This window comes from Ranitomeya variabilis, chromosome 1 (genome assembly GCF_051348905.1).
Source record: "Ranitomeya variabilis isolate aRanVar5 chromosome 1, aRanVar5.hap1, whole genome shotgun sequence".
Lineage (NCBI taxonomy): Eukaryota > Metazoa > Chordata > Amphibia > Anura > Dendrobatidae > Ranitomeya > Ranitomeya variabilis.
Window position 1 is genome coordinate 661,094,930 of NC_135232.1, and position 20,709 is coordinate 661,115,638.

At 42.4% G+C, this 20,709-nt stretch overlaps 1 protein-coding gene across 1 annotated transcript; it reads right to left on the reverse strand.

The window, feature by feature from the left end:
- Nucleotides 1-2,533: 2,533 nt before the first annotated feature.
- Nucleotides 2,534-20,140, reverse strand: CCDC177 (coiled-coil domain containing 177). Its single transcript, XM_077263320.1, has 2 exons — nt 20,005-20,140; nt 2,534-5,830 (listed from the first exon to the last, which is right to left on the reverse strand). Exon 2 carries the CDS (start codon nt 5,820-5,822, stop codon nt 3,813-3,815), a length of 2,010 nt encoding a protein of 669 aa, XP_077119435.1. The 5' UTR covers nt 5,823-5,830; nt 20,005-20,140; the 3' UTR covers nt 2,534-3,812.
- Between the last annotated feature and the right edge of the window lie 569 nt (nt 20,141-20,709).

Genomic DNA, 20,709 nt, shown 5'->3' on the forward strand with positions numbered 1-20,709 from the left:
AGCACTGGGCCCCGCAGCTCACCCCACTACAGATCTGATCCCACTACTGGGAATTCTGGACACGGGAGTTACCAGCGGATGCAGGGACTCTCTCTGGACAATAATATCCCACATATATTTTTTAGTTCCCCTGATGATTCTCCCCTATGGGAGAGGAAACGCGTAGGGAAGGGTACATTATTTTTGGTGGGTACAAAACTTTAGACTGACTTGGGGACTGCCCTTGTCAGGGCGGGAGCTACACAGGGGCACGACTGGGGTAGGATAGAAATACTTAAATCCCCCCCTCCCCCGAAAATATTGTTGGATGCTCCCGGAAAAAAGGAGAAAAAAAGAGATTGGACTATTGGGTGAGATCAAACCAATTTTTAATTTGGCACAGGTCACATGAGCACTTTTTTGCACTTTATTGTTATTATCCATGTCATATTTTAACATTATTTATTAAAAGCTATGTTTTAGGTTATATAGTACATCAATAGGTCTCCTGGCTGATTTAGGCAGCATCAGAGGAGAGCAGGGGTACTGAAGTTGACCATATTGAACACAACCGCATGTGTTTTTGTCAATTTTGGTCACTATAATTGTTCAAATTGGAAATAATGTACACTAACATCAAGCCTTCCAGGAATAGGTTTTTGGATGACTATTAAAAGTAAAATTCAAAACTAAATTTCAGTTGATGACTTTTTGCTTAAAATTATTGTTAAACTTTACCCAACGAACATTGTTGTTTTTTTATGTGAGTTCAGCTGAAAGAAAAATATGACATTCTTGTTTTGACAGGAAAGTCCATGGAGAAGTCTTTCACATGAGTGCATCTAGTGCTTTTACTTGGCCCAATATTGGCACAAGACTTAAACACCTGGATAATAAAGAACTCAACATAAAAATGACTGAACTTGTATTTCAACAATGAAGGATGTTCAGCACTCCTAGTTGGAAGAGAAGGATTCCAATCCTAAAGGGTAGTAAGAAGATACCCAGAACTCTCAAAGTACTTATTGCATGATTTTATTTGCATGACAATCCACAAAGTCAAATTATGTTTCGGTCTTTACCCCCAGATCTTCTTCAGACATACTAACAAAATGAACATAACAAAAAAATACAATCAATAAAATATAGACATAAAGAAAAACAATTATATGTACATAGTACAGACTAATGCCAACTCAGCATATTGTGATAATGGTGGATCTGGTGTGGATTATGTACATGACATATGAGTAAGTTTATCCACGAAAAGATACATGGAAAGTTCTGAATGCATGAACTTCAGGAGAGATGTATGCCATCTTGTCTCTTGAACATAGCACATTTTAATCAATAGATTTTGAAATAAAAACAAGTTCCACAATTGGATGTGTTTAAAAGAAACTGTTCCTGGGCTGAGATAATCTTATAAATGTGCCCCTACTGTGTAATGGCTGTGTCTGACTGTGCAGGAACTTGGTTGGCACATACCACAGCTCTTGGCTAGGGAAGGAAACAGAAGAGAGTATACAGACAGAACAGCATGAAATCACAGCTGCTGCTTTCTGTGAGGTAAGACATTTCCTTGCCTGTTTTATCACAGTGGCGAGTGTTTCTGTAGCATCCACAGCCCTCTGAGCTCCTCATAAATCAAATCAGTAACATTTGAGCAGCCAGAGCTCATACATCATTGACTTAATTTATAATGATCTCAGTGGATTTAAGATGTGGCTTAAACACTCGCTCCTGTGAAAAAAACAGACAGAATAATGTTTTGCCTCACATAAAGCAGCAGATAAAATGTTCTTTCTTTGTGGGACAACCCTTTTATGTTCTAGTGTATACAAAGGATTAAACTTGAAATCGCCCATGTGGGAATAAAAATACAGAAAGGCCAGTAAACTGAGACACAAAAGAGAAGTTTAATACAGACTGTACTAGAACTTACCAGAAGTTAACAAGAGACAACATGACACACATCTCTCTTGTAGTCCATGAGCTTTCCATGTATCTTATGTTGGATATATTTACTTGTACATACATATTAGTTCCTTCATCATCACTGTGTGCCGAGTTGGCATTAGTCTGTCCTATGTACTAATACTTGTTTTTCTTTATGTCTATATTTTACTGACCGCATTTTTTTATGTTCATATTTCAGCTTGTGTGAAGAAGATCTGTGGTATAGACCGAAACATAACTTTGACTTTGTGGCTTGTCATACAAATAAAATTATACGGATCTCACAGCTACTTTGATCTGATGACTACTTTGTCCTCGCCATTCTTGATGAGAACGTGTGCTGGAGTCATACGCTCCTTATTCATTAAGAGGCGCACACCCACATCCCAACCCAGCTCTGCCCGCTTTGTTGGAGCTGGGCAAAAATGGTGTGAGACTGCCAAGAGTAACAGAATGTTGGCGTAGTTTGGTGTTGAGACAACATTTTGAAAAGTTTCAAGGCTTTTTACTCTTGGAGGAAAAGCTTTGATTAATGTGGACTATTGTGCTTCACATTTTTTGCTATAAAGACCTCACTTCATACAATTTTTTTTTTTGCATTTTGCCTTTTGAAAGACGATTACTACAGTCAAAGTACAATTGTACAGCCAGGTTCTGATACAAGCTGCCTGAGTTTCCCCTTAAGAAGACCCCGGTAAACTACTGCTCATTTATCGGCAACTTGGATGCCTGTTTGTATCATACTGAAGGAATGAATGTTGTGGCTAACTGTAGACACCCCTTTTTTTTAGTGGAGTTGGCCTTTAATTCGTATCAAGATGGTTTGGAAATCACAATTTTCCGGCATTCATGACGAAAAAAAAGATAATGTCAGTCTAGAATAGCCTATGAGAGAAATCAGAGACACAAACCAATATATGCAGCAAGTAATGTTTACATGTCCATGAGTGATTAAAATTTGATGAGTCTGTATTTTTCAACATCAGATGTTCTTCAGTCATAAGTATTTTAATGTTATAATCCCTGTAATACCTGTTACTCAAGGCCGCATCCCATGTCATGCCTATATTCTAGTTCTATACAGTTTGTAGGGCACGGGCTACATCCTAGAGTGTTGTGTTCAGTTGTAAGTCAGATGTACCTAGTTCTTGTAGGTCGTCGTGTAGGGCGGATCAAACATGATGCCAGTAATCAGGGGCACCAATTCTATTGATTGGTTGTCAAATCCTGGGCTTTAGACTATTTTAGTAATTGCTATAGAATAATAACTCAAAAGATGGAAAGTTAACACCAATGTCTCAATTTTTGCCTTTAGTTTTAATACTTATTGGCCTCTACTTTTTTTTATTGATGGCGTAGTATAGCCCATCAATATTGGTGGGGGTGTGACACCCTGGACCGCCACAGATGGGGTGTTATCAGGATATGCCTTCAATTAAAAAAAATAGTGACCAAACCCATTAATGATCAGTTTGTCTTGAACCTGCAAGATTTTGGTTTCAAAATGATGGTAACAGTATAAATGACATCTTAAAGCCCAATTATTTATATAAAGATCATATTATTTTAAATAATAATGCAAGGGTGTTTGGAATTATTTTCTGTCTATATAGTGAATATATGAATCTGGCTGCAATTTGAGTCATGGGGTGTTGGCGTAAGTAACTGAAGTGAGAAAAGTTTGTCCTTAATGTAAATGATACTGACTTGCATGAAGATCTGTGGTTGGTTTTGCCTTTATCTTTAGTAAACCATTACTGCAGCAGTGATGTGAATATTTTACCACATTTGTAAAACAAGACGTACCCTGGGCCTCACATCAACAGAGGCTGGCATAGATGTGTTTTTTTTAGTTCTTTTGACTCTCATATTAATCAATTCTTATCAATGTTTGCATAAAATTCTGCTTCCTGGACCATTTTATCAAAAGTACGTGTGTTCGTTTCAGCTCTTACTTTCTCCCGTATATTAAAGGAAGCCCTGGCTACTGAGCGTGCATTGTCTAAGACAGTTTGTTTTTCCTTAAATATCTGCTCACTGCGCTCCAGCTTCTTTTCTATGGACATAAGGATTTCTTGTCTTTTAATGTTTTCGTTCTTTAGTACTTTTTGACGATTTTCCCTCTGGATCTTCTCTTTTTCCATTCGGATTTCTACTGCTTTTCTAGCTTTGTGTTGCACAACTTCATCAGCTACCTGAGCCGCGTGCTGCAACCTTCTCTCTGCTGCTTTGGCCAGTTCTTTCAAGTGGTCTGCACGCTCTTTCTCTCTCAGTTCTGCTGCTTGCCTTGCTCGCTGAATTTGTTGCTCTTCCCTTTGTGCTCTAGACTTTATTTCTTGATTCCTTTTCTCGTGTAATTGTTCCACATTTTCCTGTGCCCTATTCAGATTTTTCTCAAATGTCTTCCTTCGCTCCTCAGTATCAGACTCCTCTTTCTGAGATATTTCCTGTAGGAAGGCTTGGTGCTTAATTTTCTCCATTTTGTTTTGCAGTATTTTGTTTACCTGCAGCTGTTGGGACCTCTCCAATTTTTTATTCTGGGCTAAAGAAAGCTTATCTTGAACTAAATCATCACTTGTCTTGGGGGCATCAGTTTTCTTTTGCTGTTTGGACTGTTGACTTTTAATTTGGCTGATATTTTTTTGCTGACTTTCCAATTTCCCAACTTTTCCTTTACTTTGCTTTTCCATCTCTGCAGTATTCAAGTCCTCCGAAAGCATTTTGCCACGTCTTTTTCTCACTTGAGTCTCTAACATTCTTTGTCCTTGTAATATAGCTCTTTGTCTTTCTCTTTCTTCCAGCTCTCTTCTTGATACTGAACTTTTTCTCTGGGTTTCCCATTGTATGTGAGCCCAGTAACGCTGCTCTTTCCTAATGTTCTCCTCTTCATGCTTGGCAATCATAATAGCTGCAATCTTCTTGTCTCTTGGAGGTAATTCGTTTATCCCTTTTTTCTTCACCTCCTTCACCATCTTTTCAACCTTCTTTGTTGTTTGGGGTGAATGACTAAGATCACCAAGGCTGAAACTTCGACCCAAAAGGGAGTTAACTGTATCCAAAGTCCTGGATTTTGGAATAAATTGTGCTGGTCTGCCTCTTAAGCTGTCCCCACTATAAGAAGAGGTCATAGATTCTGAGGATGTTCTACCAGAGATGCCATGACTCATTTTCTGTAGGGAGTCCAACGACTGACTTTTATTTTTCCTTGGGACTGGATGACCAGGATCCTTGGACATTGATTCACTACTGCTCTGAGTATCCTCAGATTGGGAGCTATTGCTCTTTTTAGCCTTGGATAATGAGGCAGGTTGCCTTTTGACCTGTGATGGTTTGCCTCTTTTTGTGAGTTTGGAAGGTAAAGATTGAGATCTATCAATATCTTTGGAAAGATGAGTATTGCTTCTTTGGGTTCCAGCGCTGGATGGAGTGTCATATTTCTTAGACCCTTGAGAGGTTGAAAGTTCAGCGCGAGAAGGTCCTTTCGAGCTACATGGGGAAACAAAATTGCTGCTGAGCACTAATGGTAAGATTCTTCTTTTTTCTTGACGGATAATTCTTTCCCTCTCCTCTCTGCACATTTTAAGCTTTCTCTGTCTTTCTATCTCATAAACCTCACAAAGACCAGTAGCTACTCGCATGGAACGCCCTGGAGCTTCTCTCACTAGATCTGAAAGGCTTCTACCTAAAAGTTCTACTGGTTTCACCATACATCGAGCGCAAGCCTCCAGGGAGCGGGGACTGGTCAGCACATAACGACTTCCTTCTGCTTCTGGACATTCAAAGTTATAAAGGTCCAAGTGTAACATGGGGGAATGCTCTCTCTGCCGTACTGAGGAACCCCCTGAGGCCTCTTCTCCGCCTGGATCTTCTGTGGGTTCAGCCATCACTATACCTGATAAAAAAAAGATTAGATCAAGTTTTACAAACAATTATTAAACTGTGGAACTGTAAATTTATAACACAGCCAGAGGTTGCCCGGACTACACATTTTTGAGGGAGAGGCAGGGAACACTTTAAATTAAAAAAGTGATCCCCGCTGGTCTTTGTTAGATTTTTTGCAACTGCCAGCCAGTCACTCATCTCTCCAGTCACTTGCTGTATACTGGTATCACCACTGGGGTTTGCGTTTAGCTAGAGCTGCCACATAGGTAGACAGCACATGATAATTAGCATTTTTTTACAGCATTCTTTGCATTTACTTTATAAATATTGTGTATACAGTTCCTTGAATAAGTATTCAAACCCACTGAACTTTTCCAAGTTACATCTGCAAAATTAAAATGTATTTTTTTGGATCTGGTGTGAAATACCAACAGTAAATAGTAAGAATTGTGAAGTGTAAAGGAAATGATACCTGGTTTTCTAATAATTTTAAAAATATATATCTGAAAATTGTGATGCCCCCAGTCTCAAGTCAATTGCGGCCATTAACAGGTTTTCCTCCAGGATTATCTTGTATTTATCTCCATCCATTATTCCATCAATTGTGACCAAATTCCCTGTCCTTGCTGAAGAAAAGCATTCCAACAGTGTGATGCTGCCACCACCATGTTTGATGGTGGGGATGGTGTTTTCAGAGTGACGTGCAGTGTTAGTTTTCCCTTACGCATAGCATTTTGCATTTAGCCCAAAAAGTTCTACTTTGGTCTCATCTGACCAGAGCACCTTTTTCCACATGCTAGCTGTGTCACCTATGGAGCATGTGGCATAAGGGATTCTGGTCAGATGGGACCAAAGTAAAACTTTTGGCCTGATCGGTCCTTTGTTAAAGTAGATAAAGTGACTTTTTCGCAAGGACCAGAGGCAAGTTTACTTTTATGGAGGTATACAATGACTCAAAGGCCCCAGGGTTGCCAAGCAGGTTATTTCTTATTTCTAGGCGACTTATTAAAAAAAATCAATCACAGTCAGTAATATTTTTTTACTAACAATATCTATAAAAAATAAAAAAGCTTGAATGCTTTATAATGTGGACATCACCAAATATTAAATGGATTGTCAACTACTCGGACAACCCTTTCTCAATCACTAGTTTCCTCTATGTTCCCATGTTGCATTTTTGCTGCATTTTTAATGCAAATAAAAAGCTGCTTTTTACAGAACCAGCAAAAGCTATGAGATTTCAGAAATCTCATGCACTACCTTGTTTTTTTTCATGACTGAATTGGAAAACTGCAGCCTTTTTGAAAACTGTAGCATGTCAATTCTTTCAGCATTTTTGCAACAGAAAAAATGTTGCCATCAGTTTTTGTAGCATTTTTGATGAAAAAAATGCAGTTACCGCTGAATGTGAAAGCCATATATTTTTGTGATTTTGCCAAGTGTAAACTGTAATGAGAATGGCTGTTAGTATTAGTACCGTTTAATTAAATTAGTGATATGTGTAAAAGTAAACAATGCCTAACCAATATATAAAATTGAACAACGCCTGCCAACTCAATGCTATACCAATGTGTTAGGTAAACTATGCCTGACCGATTCAACTCCCCCCACTGTTTTTACAGTTGAAATTGTGATTTTTTTTTCATGAACTCATATGAATTGTTTCGTTCGGAATAGTCACTATTTTTTCAAAAATAAAAAAACTTTTTTTCATAAAATAATTGGATCAAACTGCCATTTTTCCCACAAATGTTTTATGGTTTTGCTTTGGTGGCCTAACGCCTTGTATTGTTCATGCTTGCATGGTGGAAGCAAAGCTGAACTTTAAGATCCTGATAAATGCAACAAAAAATACAGCAAGAAAAGCAGACAAAACGCCAGAAACACCTGAGTTTTGTCTGTAGATTTTTTGACTGCCAAGAGATGAGGTTTAGACTACAGAAAAAAAGAGAAAAAAACAACATGCGAATATAGCCTTATATCATGCTGTCGGCACCGGCTTTTCTGTGGATCGCGCGATATTATGTCACGCAAACTCTGTGGCCAATCAGCGGGAGCGTTACTCTCCCATCCTTCGGATAAATCAAGGCATCGGGAGGAAGGGAGAGAGCAGCTGTAGCTTCCTCTGGGTGTCTATTACGTCTGTTAAGAGAAAAGAATGAAGCCAGCGCTGATTGGCAGCAGAGATCGCGTGACATAATAATGTCAAGCAATCCCGGGTAGAGCCAGTGCTGACACCACTGGAACTTATATGTTATTTTATTGGGGGGAAAACATAGGGATTCAGAAGCAGATGTCCAAGTAGTGGACAATCATCTTTAAGATAGGAGAATGAGCCGAATCGCCAGTATTTGTCAAAACGACCACAGTAATAATAGGTTAAGCAGTAAAAAAAATGGGGTTCTACACTAGCACTGCTGAAAAAAACTGATAAAAATAGATAATATTGAGTTTTATTCACATTGTCATCATTAAATTGATGTGTTCATTATTGATATTTGCTGGCTAATTTGAAAACCATAATAGATCGTACACTTTTTGAGTGATCTGTGTGTACAGTCCAGCATACTGATATGAACATATTATCAGTATTCCCTGTAAAACAAAGGTAAAACCAATCACAATAATCTATAATCTATCCATTTAAAACAAAATCACAAATGCGTCCATCTTTATCACAACCACTATTAACCCCTTCACCCCCAAGGGTGGTTTGCAGTGGCGTAACTACAAAGTTATGGGCCCCGGTGCGAACTTCCAAATGGGGCCCCCCCTGCAGCCCTGCCATACAACTCAATGTAACCCCCATAGAATACAACGCAGCCCCCCTCATAGTGCTCCATACCGTTGATTATTGCCCCATAGATGCTCCATATAAAGCTGTGCCATATATAATGCTCTGCACCGTTCATTATGGCCCCATAGATGCTCCATAGAAAGCTGTGCCATATATAATGCTCTGCACCGTTCATTATGGCCCCATAGATGCTCCATAGAAAGCTGTGCCATATATAATGCTCTGCACCGTTCATTATGGCCCCATAGATGCTCCATAGAAAGCTGTACCATATATAATGCTCTGCACCGTTCATTATGGCCCCATAGATACTCCATATAAAGCTGTGCCATATATAATGCTCTGCACCGTTCATTATTGCCCCATAGCTGTACCATAGAAAGCTGTGCCATATAGTGCTCTGCACCGTTCATTATTGCCCCATAGCTGTACCATAGAAAGCTGTGCCATATAGTGCTCTGCACCGTTCATTATTGCCCCATAGCTGTGCCATATAGTGCTCTGCACCGTTCATTATTGCCCCATAGCTGTACCATAGAAAGCTGTGACATATAGTGCTCTGCACCGTTCATTATTGCCCCATAGCTGTACCATAGAAAGCTGTGCCATATAGTGCTCTGCACCGTTCATTATTGCCCCATAGCTGTGCCATATAGTGCTCTGCACCGTTCATTATTGCCCCATAGCTGTGCCATATAGTGCTCTGCACTGTTCATTATTGCCCCATAGCTGTACCATAGAAAGCTGTGCCATATAGTGCTCTGCACCGTTCATTATTGCCCCATAGCTGTGCCATATAGTGCTCTGCACCGTTCATTATTGCCCCATAGCTGTGCCATATAGTGCTCTGCACCGTTCATTATTGCCCCATAGCTGTACCATAGAAAGCTGTGCCATATAGTGCTCTGCACCGTTCATTATTGCCCCATAGCTGTACCATAGAAAGCTGTGCCATATAGTGCTCTGCACCGTTCATTATTGCCCCATAGCTGTGCCATATAGTGCTCTGCACCGTTCATTATTGCCCCATAGCTGTACCATAGAAAGCTGTGCCATATAGTGCTCTGCACCGTTCATTATTGCCCCATAGCTGTACCATAGAAAGCTGTGCCATATAGTGCTCTGCACCGTTCATTATTGCCCCATAGCTGTGCCATATAGTGCTCTGCACCGTTCATTATTGCCCCATAGCTGTGCCATATAGTGCTCTGCACTGTTCATTATTGCCCCATAGCTGTACCATAGAAAGCTGTGCCATATAGTGCTCTGCACCGTTCATTATTGCCCCATAGCTGTGCCATATAGTGCTCTGCACCGTTCATTATTGCCCCATAGCTGTGCCATATAGTGCTCTGCACCGTTCATTATTGCCCCATAGCTGTACCATAGAAAGCTGTGCCATATAGTGCTCTGTACCGTTCATTATTGCCCCATAGCTGTGCCATATAGTGCTCTGCACCGTTATTGCCCCATAGCTGTGCCATATAGTGCTCTGCACCGTTCATTATTGCCCCATAGATGTACCATAGAAAGCTGTGCCATTGCTGCTGCTGCTGCTGCAATAAAAAAAAAAAAGACATACTCACCTCTCTTGCTTGTAGCTCCTCAGCGTCCCGTCTCGGCGTCTCTCTGCACTGACTGATCAGGCAGAGGGCGGCGTGCACACTATATGCGTCATCGCACCCTCTGACCTGCACAGTCAGTGCGGAGAGACGCCGGGAAGATGGAGCGGTGCCCGGCGTGTGGAACGCGGACAGGTGAATATGTAATACTTACCTGCTCCCGGCGTCCCGCTCCTTCCCCCGGACAGCTGGTCTTTGGTGCCGCAGCCTCTTCCTTTATCAGCGGTCACCATTACTGCTCATTAGAGAAATGAATATGCGGCTCCACCCCTATGGGAGTGGAGTCCATATTCATTTCTCTAATGAGCGGTCCCATGTGACCGCTGAACAGGGGAAGAGCTGCGGCACCCGGAGACCGTGGGACTGCAGGGACAGCGCCAGGAGCCCCGGAAGCAGGTAAGTATGCCTCAGTGCCTTCTCCCCCTCACCCGCCGACCGTGACTCGAGTATAAGCCGAGAGGGGCACTTTCAGCCCAAAAATTTGGGCTGAAACTCTCGGCTTATACTCGAGTATATACGGTAGATAGCAAATCTCCTGCACTGCAACATGGACGGTGTTGGGTGCCTCAGACCTGCCGGGCCCGGTCGCAGTGGCGACCGCTGCGACCGCGGTAGTTACGCCCCTGGTGGTTTGCACGTTAATGACCAGGCCAATTTTTACAATTCTGACCACTGTCCCTTTATGAGGTTATAACTCTGGAAAGCTTCAAAGGATCCTGACGATTCTGACATTGTTTTCTCGTGACATATTGTACTTCATGACAGTGGTAAAATTTCTTTGATATTACCTGCGTTTATTTGTGAAAAAAACGGAAATTTGGCAAACATTTTGAAAATTTCGCTATTTTCCAACTTTGAATTTTTATGCAATTAAATCACAGTGATATGTCACAGAAAATAATTAATAAGTAACATTTCCCACATGTCTACTTTACATCAGCACAATTTTGGAACCAAAATTTTTTTTTGTTAGGGAGTTATAAGGGTTAAAAGTTGACCAGCAATTTCTCATTTTTACAACACCATTTTCTTTTAGGGACCACATCTCATTTGAAGTCATTTTGAGGGGTCTATATGATAGAAAATACCCAAGTGTGACACCATTCTAAAAACTGCACCCCTCAAGGTGCTCAAAACCACATTCAAGAAGTTTATTAACCCTTCAGGTGTTTCACAGGAATTTTTGGAATGTTTAAATAAAAATGAACATTTAACTTTTTTTCACACAAAATTTACTTCAGCTCCAATTTGTTTTATTTTACCAAGGGTAACAGGAGAAAATAGAACCCAAAAGATGTTGTACAATTTGTCCTGAGTACGCCGATACCCCATATGTGGGGGTAAACCACTGTTTGGGCGCATGACAGAGCTCGGAGGCGAAGGAGCGCCATTTGACTTTTCAATGCAAAATTGACTGGAATTGGGATGGGACGCCATGTTGCTTTTGGAGAGCCCCTGATGTGCATAAACATTGAAACCCCCCACAAGTGACACCATTTTGGAAAGTAGACCCCCTAAGGAGGTTATCTAGAGGTGTGGTGAGCACGTTGACTTACCAAGTGCTTCACAGAAGTTTATAATGCAGAGCCGTAAAAATAAAACAAAAATTTTTTCCCACAAAAATTATTTTTTAGCCCCGTTTTGTATTTTCCCGAGGGTAACAGGAGAAATTTGTTGTCCAATTTGTCCTGAGTACGCTGATACCCCATATGTGGGGGGGAACCACTGTTTGGGCGCATGGGAGGGCTCGGAAGGGATGGAGCACCATTTGGAATGCAGACTTAGATGGAATGGTCTGCAGGCGTCACATTGCGTTTGCAGAGCCCCTAATGTACCTAAACAGTAAAAAAAAACCACAAGTGACACCATTTTGGAAAGTAGACCCCCTAAGGAACTCATCTAGATGTGTTGTGAGAGCTTTGAACCCCAAGTGTTTCACTACAGTTTATAACGCAGAACCGTGCAAATAAAAAATATTTTTTTTTCCACAAAAATTATTTTTTAGCCCCCAGTTTTGTATTTTCCCAAGGGTAACAGGAGAAATTGGACCCTAAAAGTTGTTCTCCAATGTGTTCCGAGTACGCTGATACCCCATATGTTGGGGTAAATCCCTGTTTGGGCGCACGGGAGAGCTCGGAAGGGAAGGAGCACTTTTTTAACGCAGAATTGGCTGAAATTGAGATCGGACGCCATGTCGCGTTTGGAGAGCCCCTGATGTGCCTAAACAATGGAAACCCCCCAATTATAACTGAAACCCTAATCCAAACACACCCCTAACCCTAATCCCAACGGTAACCCTAACCACACCTCTAACCCAGACACACCCCTAACCCTAATCCCAACCCTATTCCCAACCGTAAATGTAATCCAAACCCTAACCCTAACTTTAGCCCCAACCCTAACTGTAGCCTTAACCCTAGCCCCAACCCTAACCCTAGCCCTAGCCCTAATCCTAGCCCCAAACCTAACCCTAGCCCTAACCCTAGCCCTAGCCCTAACCCTAGCCCTAACCCTAGCCCTAACCCTAACCCTAGCCCTAACGCTAGCCCTAACCCTAGCCCTAACCCTAACCCTAATGGGAAAATGGAAATAAATACATTTTTTAAATTTTTGAATTTTTCCCTAATTAAGCGGGTGATGAAGGGGGGTTTCATTTACTTTTATAGCGGGTTTTTTAGCAGATTTTTATGATTGGCAGCTGTCACACACTGAAAGACGCTTTTTATTGCAAAAAATATTTTTTGCGTTACCACATTTTGAGAGCTATAATTTTTCCATATTTCAGTCCACAGAGTCATGTGAGGTCTTGTTTTTTGCGGGACGAGTTGACGTTTTTATTGGTAACATGCTCGGGCACGGGAGATGTTTTGATCGCTTTTTATTCCGATTTTTGTGAGGCAGAATGACCAAAAACCAGCTATTAATGAATTTCTTTTGGGGGAGGCGTTTATACCGTTCCACGTTTGGTAAAATTGATAAAGCAGTTTTATTCTTCGGGTCAGTACGATTACAGCGATACCTCATTTATATCATTTTTTTATGTTTTGCCGCTTTTATACGATAAAAACTATTTTATAGAAAAAATAATTATTTTGGCATCGCTTTACTCTGAGGACTATAACTTTTTTATTTTTTCGCTGATGATGCTGTATGGCGTTTTTTTTTTGCGGGACAAGATGACGTTTGCAGCAGTACCATGGTTATTTATATCCGTCTTTTTGATCGCGTGTTATTCCACTTTTTGTTTGGCGGTATGAGAATAAAGCGTTGTATTTTGCCTCGTTTTTTTTTTTTTTTTTTTTTACGGTGTTCACTGAAGGAGTTAACCAGTGATATAGTTTTAAATAGGTGGGGTCGTTACGGACGCGGCGATACTAAATATGTGTACTTTTATTGTTTGATTTTTTTAATTTAGATATAGAAATGTATTTATGGGAATAATTTTATTTTTTTTTTCTTTATTTAGGAATTTTTTTTTTCTTTTTTTTTTTTTACACATGTGGGAATTTTTTTTAAAACTTTTTTACTTTGTCCCAGGTGGGGACATCACAGATCGATGATCTGACAGTTTGCACAGCACTCTGTCAGATCACCGATCTTACATACAGCCGTGCTTACCAGCGCCTGCACGGCACACGGAAGTAATCCCTGCAGGACGCCGATGCAGCCCCGCGGCCATTTTGGATCCGGGGCCTGCAGGGATAGGAGGTAAGAGACCCTCGCAGCAACGCGATCACATCGCGTTGCTTCGGGAGTTTCGGGGAAGCACGCAGGGAGCCCCCTCCCTGCGCGATGCTTCCCTGTACCGCCGGCACACCGCGATCATGTTTGATCACGGTGTGGCGGGGGTTAATGTGCCGGGGCGGTCTGTGACCGCTCTTGGCACATAGTGCCGGATGTCAGCTGCGATAGGCCCCGTGAGTGCGGCCGATCATGCTGGACGTACTATTCCGTCCTTGGGAATTAGGGCCCACCCCACATGGACGGAATAGTACGTCCAATGGCAGAAAGGGGTTAAGAGGTCCCTATTTTCTATTTCCAGACTATTTACAGGTGGTTGCCAATCCTGGTGGCCCCAGTAAAGATTTGTATTCAACTTTTAATGCAACGGTCACTTTTAATATTATATCAGTTATGAATAGTTATAATCATTGTTATTTATTTATTTTGCACACAGGCCATGCTAGTGACTATGGGTTGACTCTTCTTTCAGATCCTTTGGGTAGGTGATATTTTTTAATGTTGGAAGCACCATTTAACGGTTTGGAGGGTCAGGTTGATGATGTCACTCACCAGCACCTAACCACCCACCATATTCCAATGCAACAGATTGGCAAAAGTGCAAGAGAATAATTAATTTGTTTTATTAAAGGGGTTGTCTACAAACATTAAAAAAAACATTCAAGATGCTATAATTTTTGGTTGGCCAATCCAGGCCATTAGGAAATACTGAGACTGTCAGAAGATCCAATCAGCATGGGATCAGTAAAATAAATATTGCTTATTTTATTATTTTAAAGTAGTGTTTTTGTACAACATCTTCAGAGGTTGGACAACCCCCCTATAAATAGAGGGTTGTCCCTAAATCAGACAGAGCTGACAACCATAGTGTAAGTGGCTATTAATTCTGATGAACTTGGCCCGACTATGTCAGCATAGACAATACAGTTTGGCGAGTCCCTTTAGCATCCTTTACTTTTGAAGGCACAATATAATGTTTTTGGAAAGCAAAAATATGTATTAACTCCCCACTTTTTTATTGCATGAATCAACAGGAAGTAACATCCAGACATGTTGTTCATTCTCACATATGTTTTTTTTTTAGGGAGATGAATAATCCTATATATGTACTCAGTGTCATACTGGGGTGACAAGGGCCCCCCAGTAACATTGACTTTGGGGGGCCCATTTTTCACCTGCAAATATTATACTACCTTCGTTCACAAATTTACCTATATCTCTATATAATAACAAACTGGGTAGTGTGGTTAATGAATGATGAGCTGCTGCTTTTTTCTGTACAGAGTGAATCAAGTGAACTATGCCAAGTACTGTCCAACCAGTGGGGTTGGGGGCCCATCGGGGATTCCCCTATTACCCTGTGGGCCAGTCCGAGCCTGTATGTACTGTATATTTCAGCAGTATGTATCCCTATTTAATGGGGTCATGTAGTAATTTAAAGTGAAGCATCTGGTGTTTAGTCACTCAAATTATTGAATTATATGTAATGATGATGAAGCACTAAAATACTTGGGTGCTTGTTACTCAAATCAAGAACATTGGACTGCTCATGTGCTTGATTTGAATAACAAGTATGATGGAAGTTAGTGGGAAACTCGAGTATTTTTAAGGCAGACCTTCCCAGGAGGTCTTGGGGGCACTAAAATCACTGAAATGGATGGAAAAAGTGCTCAAATGGAGTAAGAACAGCATGGGGAAGAAGCCTGGATGCATCTCTGACTCGCAGGTCATGGCTGGGAACAATGTTTTTAGAACCGAAGCTAAAATGGATTTTAGGATTTTACAGGAATAATAGTTAGGAAACATTCTCTCCAGTATAATGACTTGTATATAAGGCAAATTAAAAAAGAATGACAAAAAAAGCCTTCTCCATCTGACTGTCAACTAAAAATGCTGACAGGATGACTTTTCAACCCCACCAGATGACTGCAGCAGAACATAAAGGCAATTTAAATGTTTTAGATTTTTTTCTGGTGTATTCCCATGCACCCCTTCCCACCCCAAAAAAGGGAATGTGGTTCATGGTTTATTATTTTTCTTGTCCTCCACCTCCTACACCATATCACCATATCATGTGGTCCTCGCTCCAAACTTTTGGAGGGACATCAAGCGGCCCCTAGTCATACATTTTGCAGAGCATCAGTTATACAATTTGGAGGGCCATCAGTCATACATTTTGAAGGGCCATCAGGTGGCCCTCACACAATAATTTTGGAAGGCCATTAGGCGGCCCTCACGCTAAATTAATTTCCAGAATGCGTGCTCTTGACATGTTGCCATTAAGGATTGTGGACACTGAGGATTTCTGCAACCTCTTGGTGGTGGCCGTCGCTCGGTACTCGGTCTCCAGATGCAGTTACTGGGAAGCTCCACTTAATGACTGACACGTGGACAAGTGCTTGTACAAGGACGCTACATGCCCCTGACAGCACACTGGGTGAACCTTTTGGAGGCCGGGACCGAGTCGAACACTGGCATGGCACACGCGCTATCGACGCTGAGGAACGAGGGCACTAATTCCATCAAGGTTTCCTCAACCTCCTATACCAGTTCCTGCACCCCCTCCTCTTTCTCATGCTCCATCTCAGAATTGTATATCAGAACACGTCATCCATATCAGTCACAAGTTGGAAGCAGTGCAACACTGTCTCGGTGAAGTGGCAACAGGCTCTGCCGAAACGAATTTGTTTAGGTGTCAAACAGCACACCGCCGCACAATTGTGGAAAGGTATAACAGACCAGACAGATCTGTGACTCTCACTGCTGAACCTACAATCAGGAGGTGGCTCTGAAACTTGGCCACCTTGTACACCATGCAGTCTAGGCCTTCATGCTCAACTGAGTGGTTCAGTGCTCTCTGAAAACCTACCCAGATCTGCCTGAGCTACTTGTGAAGGTACGCCACGTGTGTGCCCATTTTTGCAAGTCAGCTACAGCTGCCACCGGTCTGGCAGTGCTGCTGCAGCGCTTGCAACGGCCAGCTCATAGACTGGTTTGTGATGTGACCATGCTCTGGAATTCCACATTGCACATGTTGGAAGGCTTTCTGAACAGCAGAAGGCAGTAGTTGAATACCATCTACAACATGCCTGTCAGTATACCGATCAGCCTCCGCACATAACAACTAACAAGTCGGCATGGATGTCTGACATCTGTGAGGTTCTCCAAAACTATGAGGAATCAACCATGATAGTGAGCAGTGATGATGCCATAATCAGCATAACCATCCCGCTTCAGTGTATACTCAAAAGCTCACTGCTCACAAGTTAAAGGGGAAGCTTTGAATATAGACCAGGTGGAGATGGAGGATGAAAGCACACAGGGTGATGCTACCCAGCCCAGATTCATTTCACCTTCTCAGTGTGGATTGGGAGATGAGAAGGAGGAGGAGCAACAGGAGACGGTTGTCTGCACTACAGAGGGTACTACCCATACCAGCTATATCACATCTGTTCAGCATGGATGGGCTGAAGAGGAAAGGGAGAAGGAGGAGATTGAGAGTCATCCTACGTGGGACAGGGAAGTTTTGCCTGCTGAGAGTCTGGCAAACATGGCTGACTTTATGTCCCACTGCTTTTCCCGTGACCCTCGTGTTATACGTATTTTGACCATCACTGATTACTGGTTATTCACCTTTTTCGAGGCATGCTACAAGGAGAATTTTCAATCTCTCCTTTCTGTGACATAGAGGACTATTAGCATAGTGCAATATCAGAAGGCCTTAGTTGAACAATTTATACAAAAATTCCCGTCTGACAATAATAGCAGCAGAGGTCATAGATCCTTGAGCAACCAAAGAGGAGAGATGAGGGAGACACCCACCAGGTCCAACAGAGGCAGGAGAACATTATCAAAGGTCTAGGACAGTTTCATTAGACCCTCCCAGCACCCAAGCCCTGAAGCTCTTAGTACTCTGACAAGGAGGGAAAAGTTTTGGAAGATGGTAAAGGAGTGCCTAGCTGACCGTACCAGTGCCCTCCATGATTCCTCTGTGCCGTACAACTATTTGGTATCCAAGCTGGACATGTGGCATAAATTGGCTCTCTATGCCTTGGAGGTGCTGGCCTGTCCTGCCGCTAGTGTTTTGTCAGAGCAGGTTTTTAGTGACGCTGGGGTCATAATAACTGATAGGCGCATCTGTCTGTTAACTGAAAATGCTGACAAGATGCCTCTAATATGCTATCACTATTCCAGCAGCTAACCGTTTACTATTTGCAGCTTAGACCGTATTAATAGAGGATAGAATCTATTTAAATCGGCCCTGAAAAGAATTTTGGCTGTACGTGGCAGCACCAAGGATTGTATCCCTATCCCTACTATCCCTACTTCGCCAGCTAACCCTACACGATTTGCAGCTAAAAGCGGTATTATTATAGAATAGAATCTATTTGAATTAGCCCTGAAAAGGAATGTTGGTACTGTAGCGCTATATATCACACTGTCCCTTCTGCAGCAGAACTCTCCCTACACTATTTCTGGGTGCAATGCGCCAAACATGGTGTCACTGGGTCATATCTAAACTTGAAGACAGTATGAGGCTGGCCAATCACAGTAATGCCAGTAGCCAACATGGCTACGGCATTACCGTGATCGACAGGCAATCTCTGCATGTTTGGTGGCTGAAAATCAGACGCGAAACATGTGGGGTGGGGAATTGAGCATGGCGCCCATGTACCCGGATACTCAATCAAGTACCAAGCTTCTCGAGCACCAGGATGCTCGATGCAATGTTGAGCACACTAGCCCATCACTGATTACAAGCCATTCCCTGATATATATTATTATAATTTATAATGATGGTAATTACTCCCTTTACAACAATAACATTGCAGGTCAAAAAAATATATAATTTATATTTTGCCAACTCTGGGCACCATCAGCAGCACTGGAGCTCTTTATGGCAGCCTGTATTCTGCACAGCTATACAAAGGCTATCCTGATTTGCTGACAAGTTTGTAATCGCAATCATTGCTTGAATTGTTATCCTATAATCTGTTTATGGCTGCAGGGATAGCAGTGGGATATTTACATTCTTATCTATGCACACCTTCACTTTCAAGATGATTAGCAAGCGTTTAAAGGGAACCTGACAGCTCATACATGATGCCTGAACCACGGACAGCATGTATCAGACCATGGCTTTACGATCTCAGCCATTGTACATGTAGCCCGATCTGTGGACAGCACGCCGTAGAGAAGGAGAAGCTGAGCAGAATGATATATAGGTTTGTGGGAAAAGGTTCAGTATAACTTGTACTTTATTGAAATTCTTGGTGTTTGTATGCATAGGAGTCCAGTGGGCGGTCGTACTAGTGATTGACAGCTATCTCTACAAGCACAGTCATAGAGAGAAAATCGTCAATCACTACTAGGACCGCCCCCTGGACTCCTACATACAAGCACCAGGGATTTCAATGACTAAAATACAAGTTTTAAAGAAACTTTTCCCACGAGAATGTGCATCAGTCCGATCAGCTCCTCTTGCTCTATGACATCCTCCCAGCAGATCAGAGACCATTTTCAACATGACGGGTTCCCTTAAAAGATATAGAGACATACTGATGTATCATGTAGCTCCAACACCCAGGGCCCAGCTCTTATGTGGTCACCATCGGAAGCCATGCTAATAAAGTAGTAATTTCCGGCTGCTTTTGTACGTCCCGGTACTCATCCCTCCGCCAGATGCTTTACTAATCCCCACTAGTTCTGATAGAGAATAGATCAATTAGGGATGGATTGGGGAAACAGGGAGGACACAGAAAGCCCCTGACAGCTTGTGAAGTAGCAAGACAGCCCCCTGAATCTCAGATCCCAGCATCGTACGCTACGGCACCCTATAGACCCCTATTGTAATGGGTGACATTCCCCATCCATCAGCCAGTACACAAGAAATGCACAGCTCCACACAGATCTGATGGTTGCAGGCTGTGTACAGGAGACGTAGGAATATGTACACACCCTGGGAAAACCAATGCAGTATGATGAGGCTGACATTCAATCGCATCATGGAAGATTCCCATTTACCTTCATCCTCCACTTCAGGATCAATGGACGGGCGTGTATAGTGATTTCAGCACCAGAGCAGCGGACAGCGACTGATGGCAGCAGAGGAGGGGGTGAACAACAGCCAGAGCTCAGCAGAGGAGGGAGGGGGCACAGGGAACAGCTGGTGGCAGGGGAAGAGTCACAAATCTGCAGGAGTGGAAGGCAACAACACAGAACAGCCTGAGACAGGGAACAGCCAGTCTGTGCAGAGGAGGGAGGGTGCAGCAATGATTAGCATGGCCAGAAATAGGTAGGACTGGAAAAAGCTCCAGTCAGTGTTACACAGTGACTTCACAGGCTGCACAGTGTACAGCACTGGGAGCAATGGGAACTGCAAGGGCAGACATGGAGGCAGAGGCCCAAGAGGTGACAGGGCCACTGCCACCTCCAAAGCAGGTGGAATTGTGTATTATATTATCGCATGGAGGCCATCTTCTGTCTGTGTCCACCAGTGCATGGAGGTATTGACTCACAGTAAGGCCGGCGTCACACTAGGCGTAAGACAATACGGTCCGTTTTTTACGGCCGTAATATGCAGAAATGTTCCCAAAATAGTGATCCGTATGTCATCCGCAGGCAGGGTGTGGCAGCGTATTTTGCGCATGGCATCCTCCGTATGTAATCCGTATGGCATCCGTACTGCGATATTTTCTCGCAGGCTTGCAAAACCGACATACAATGGAT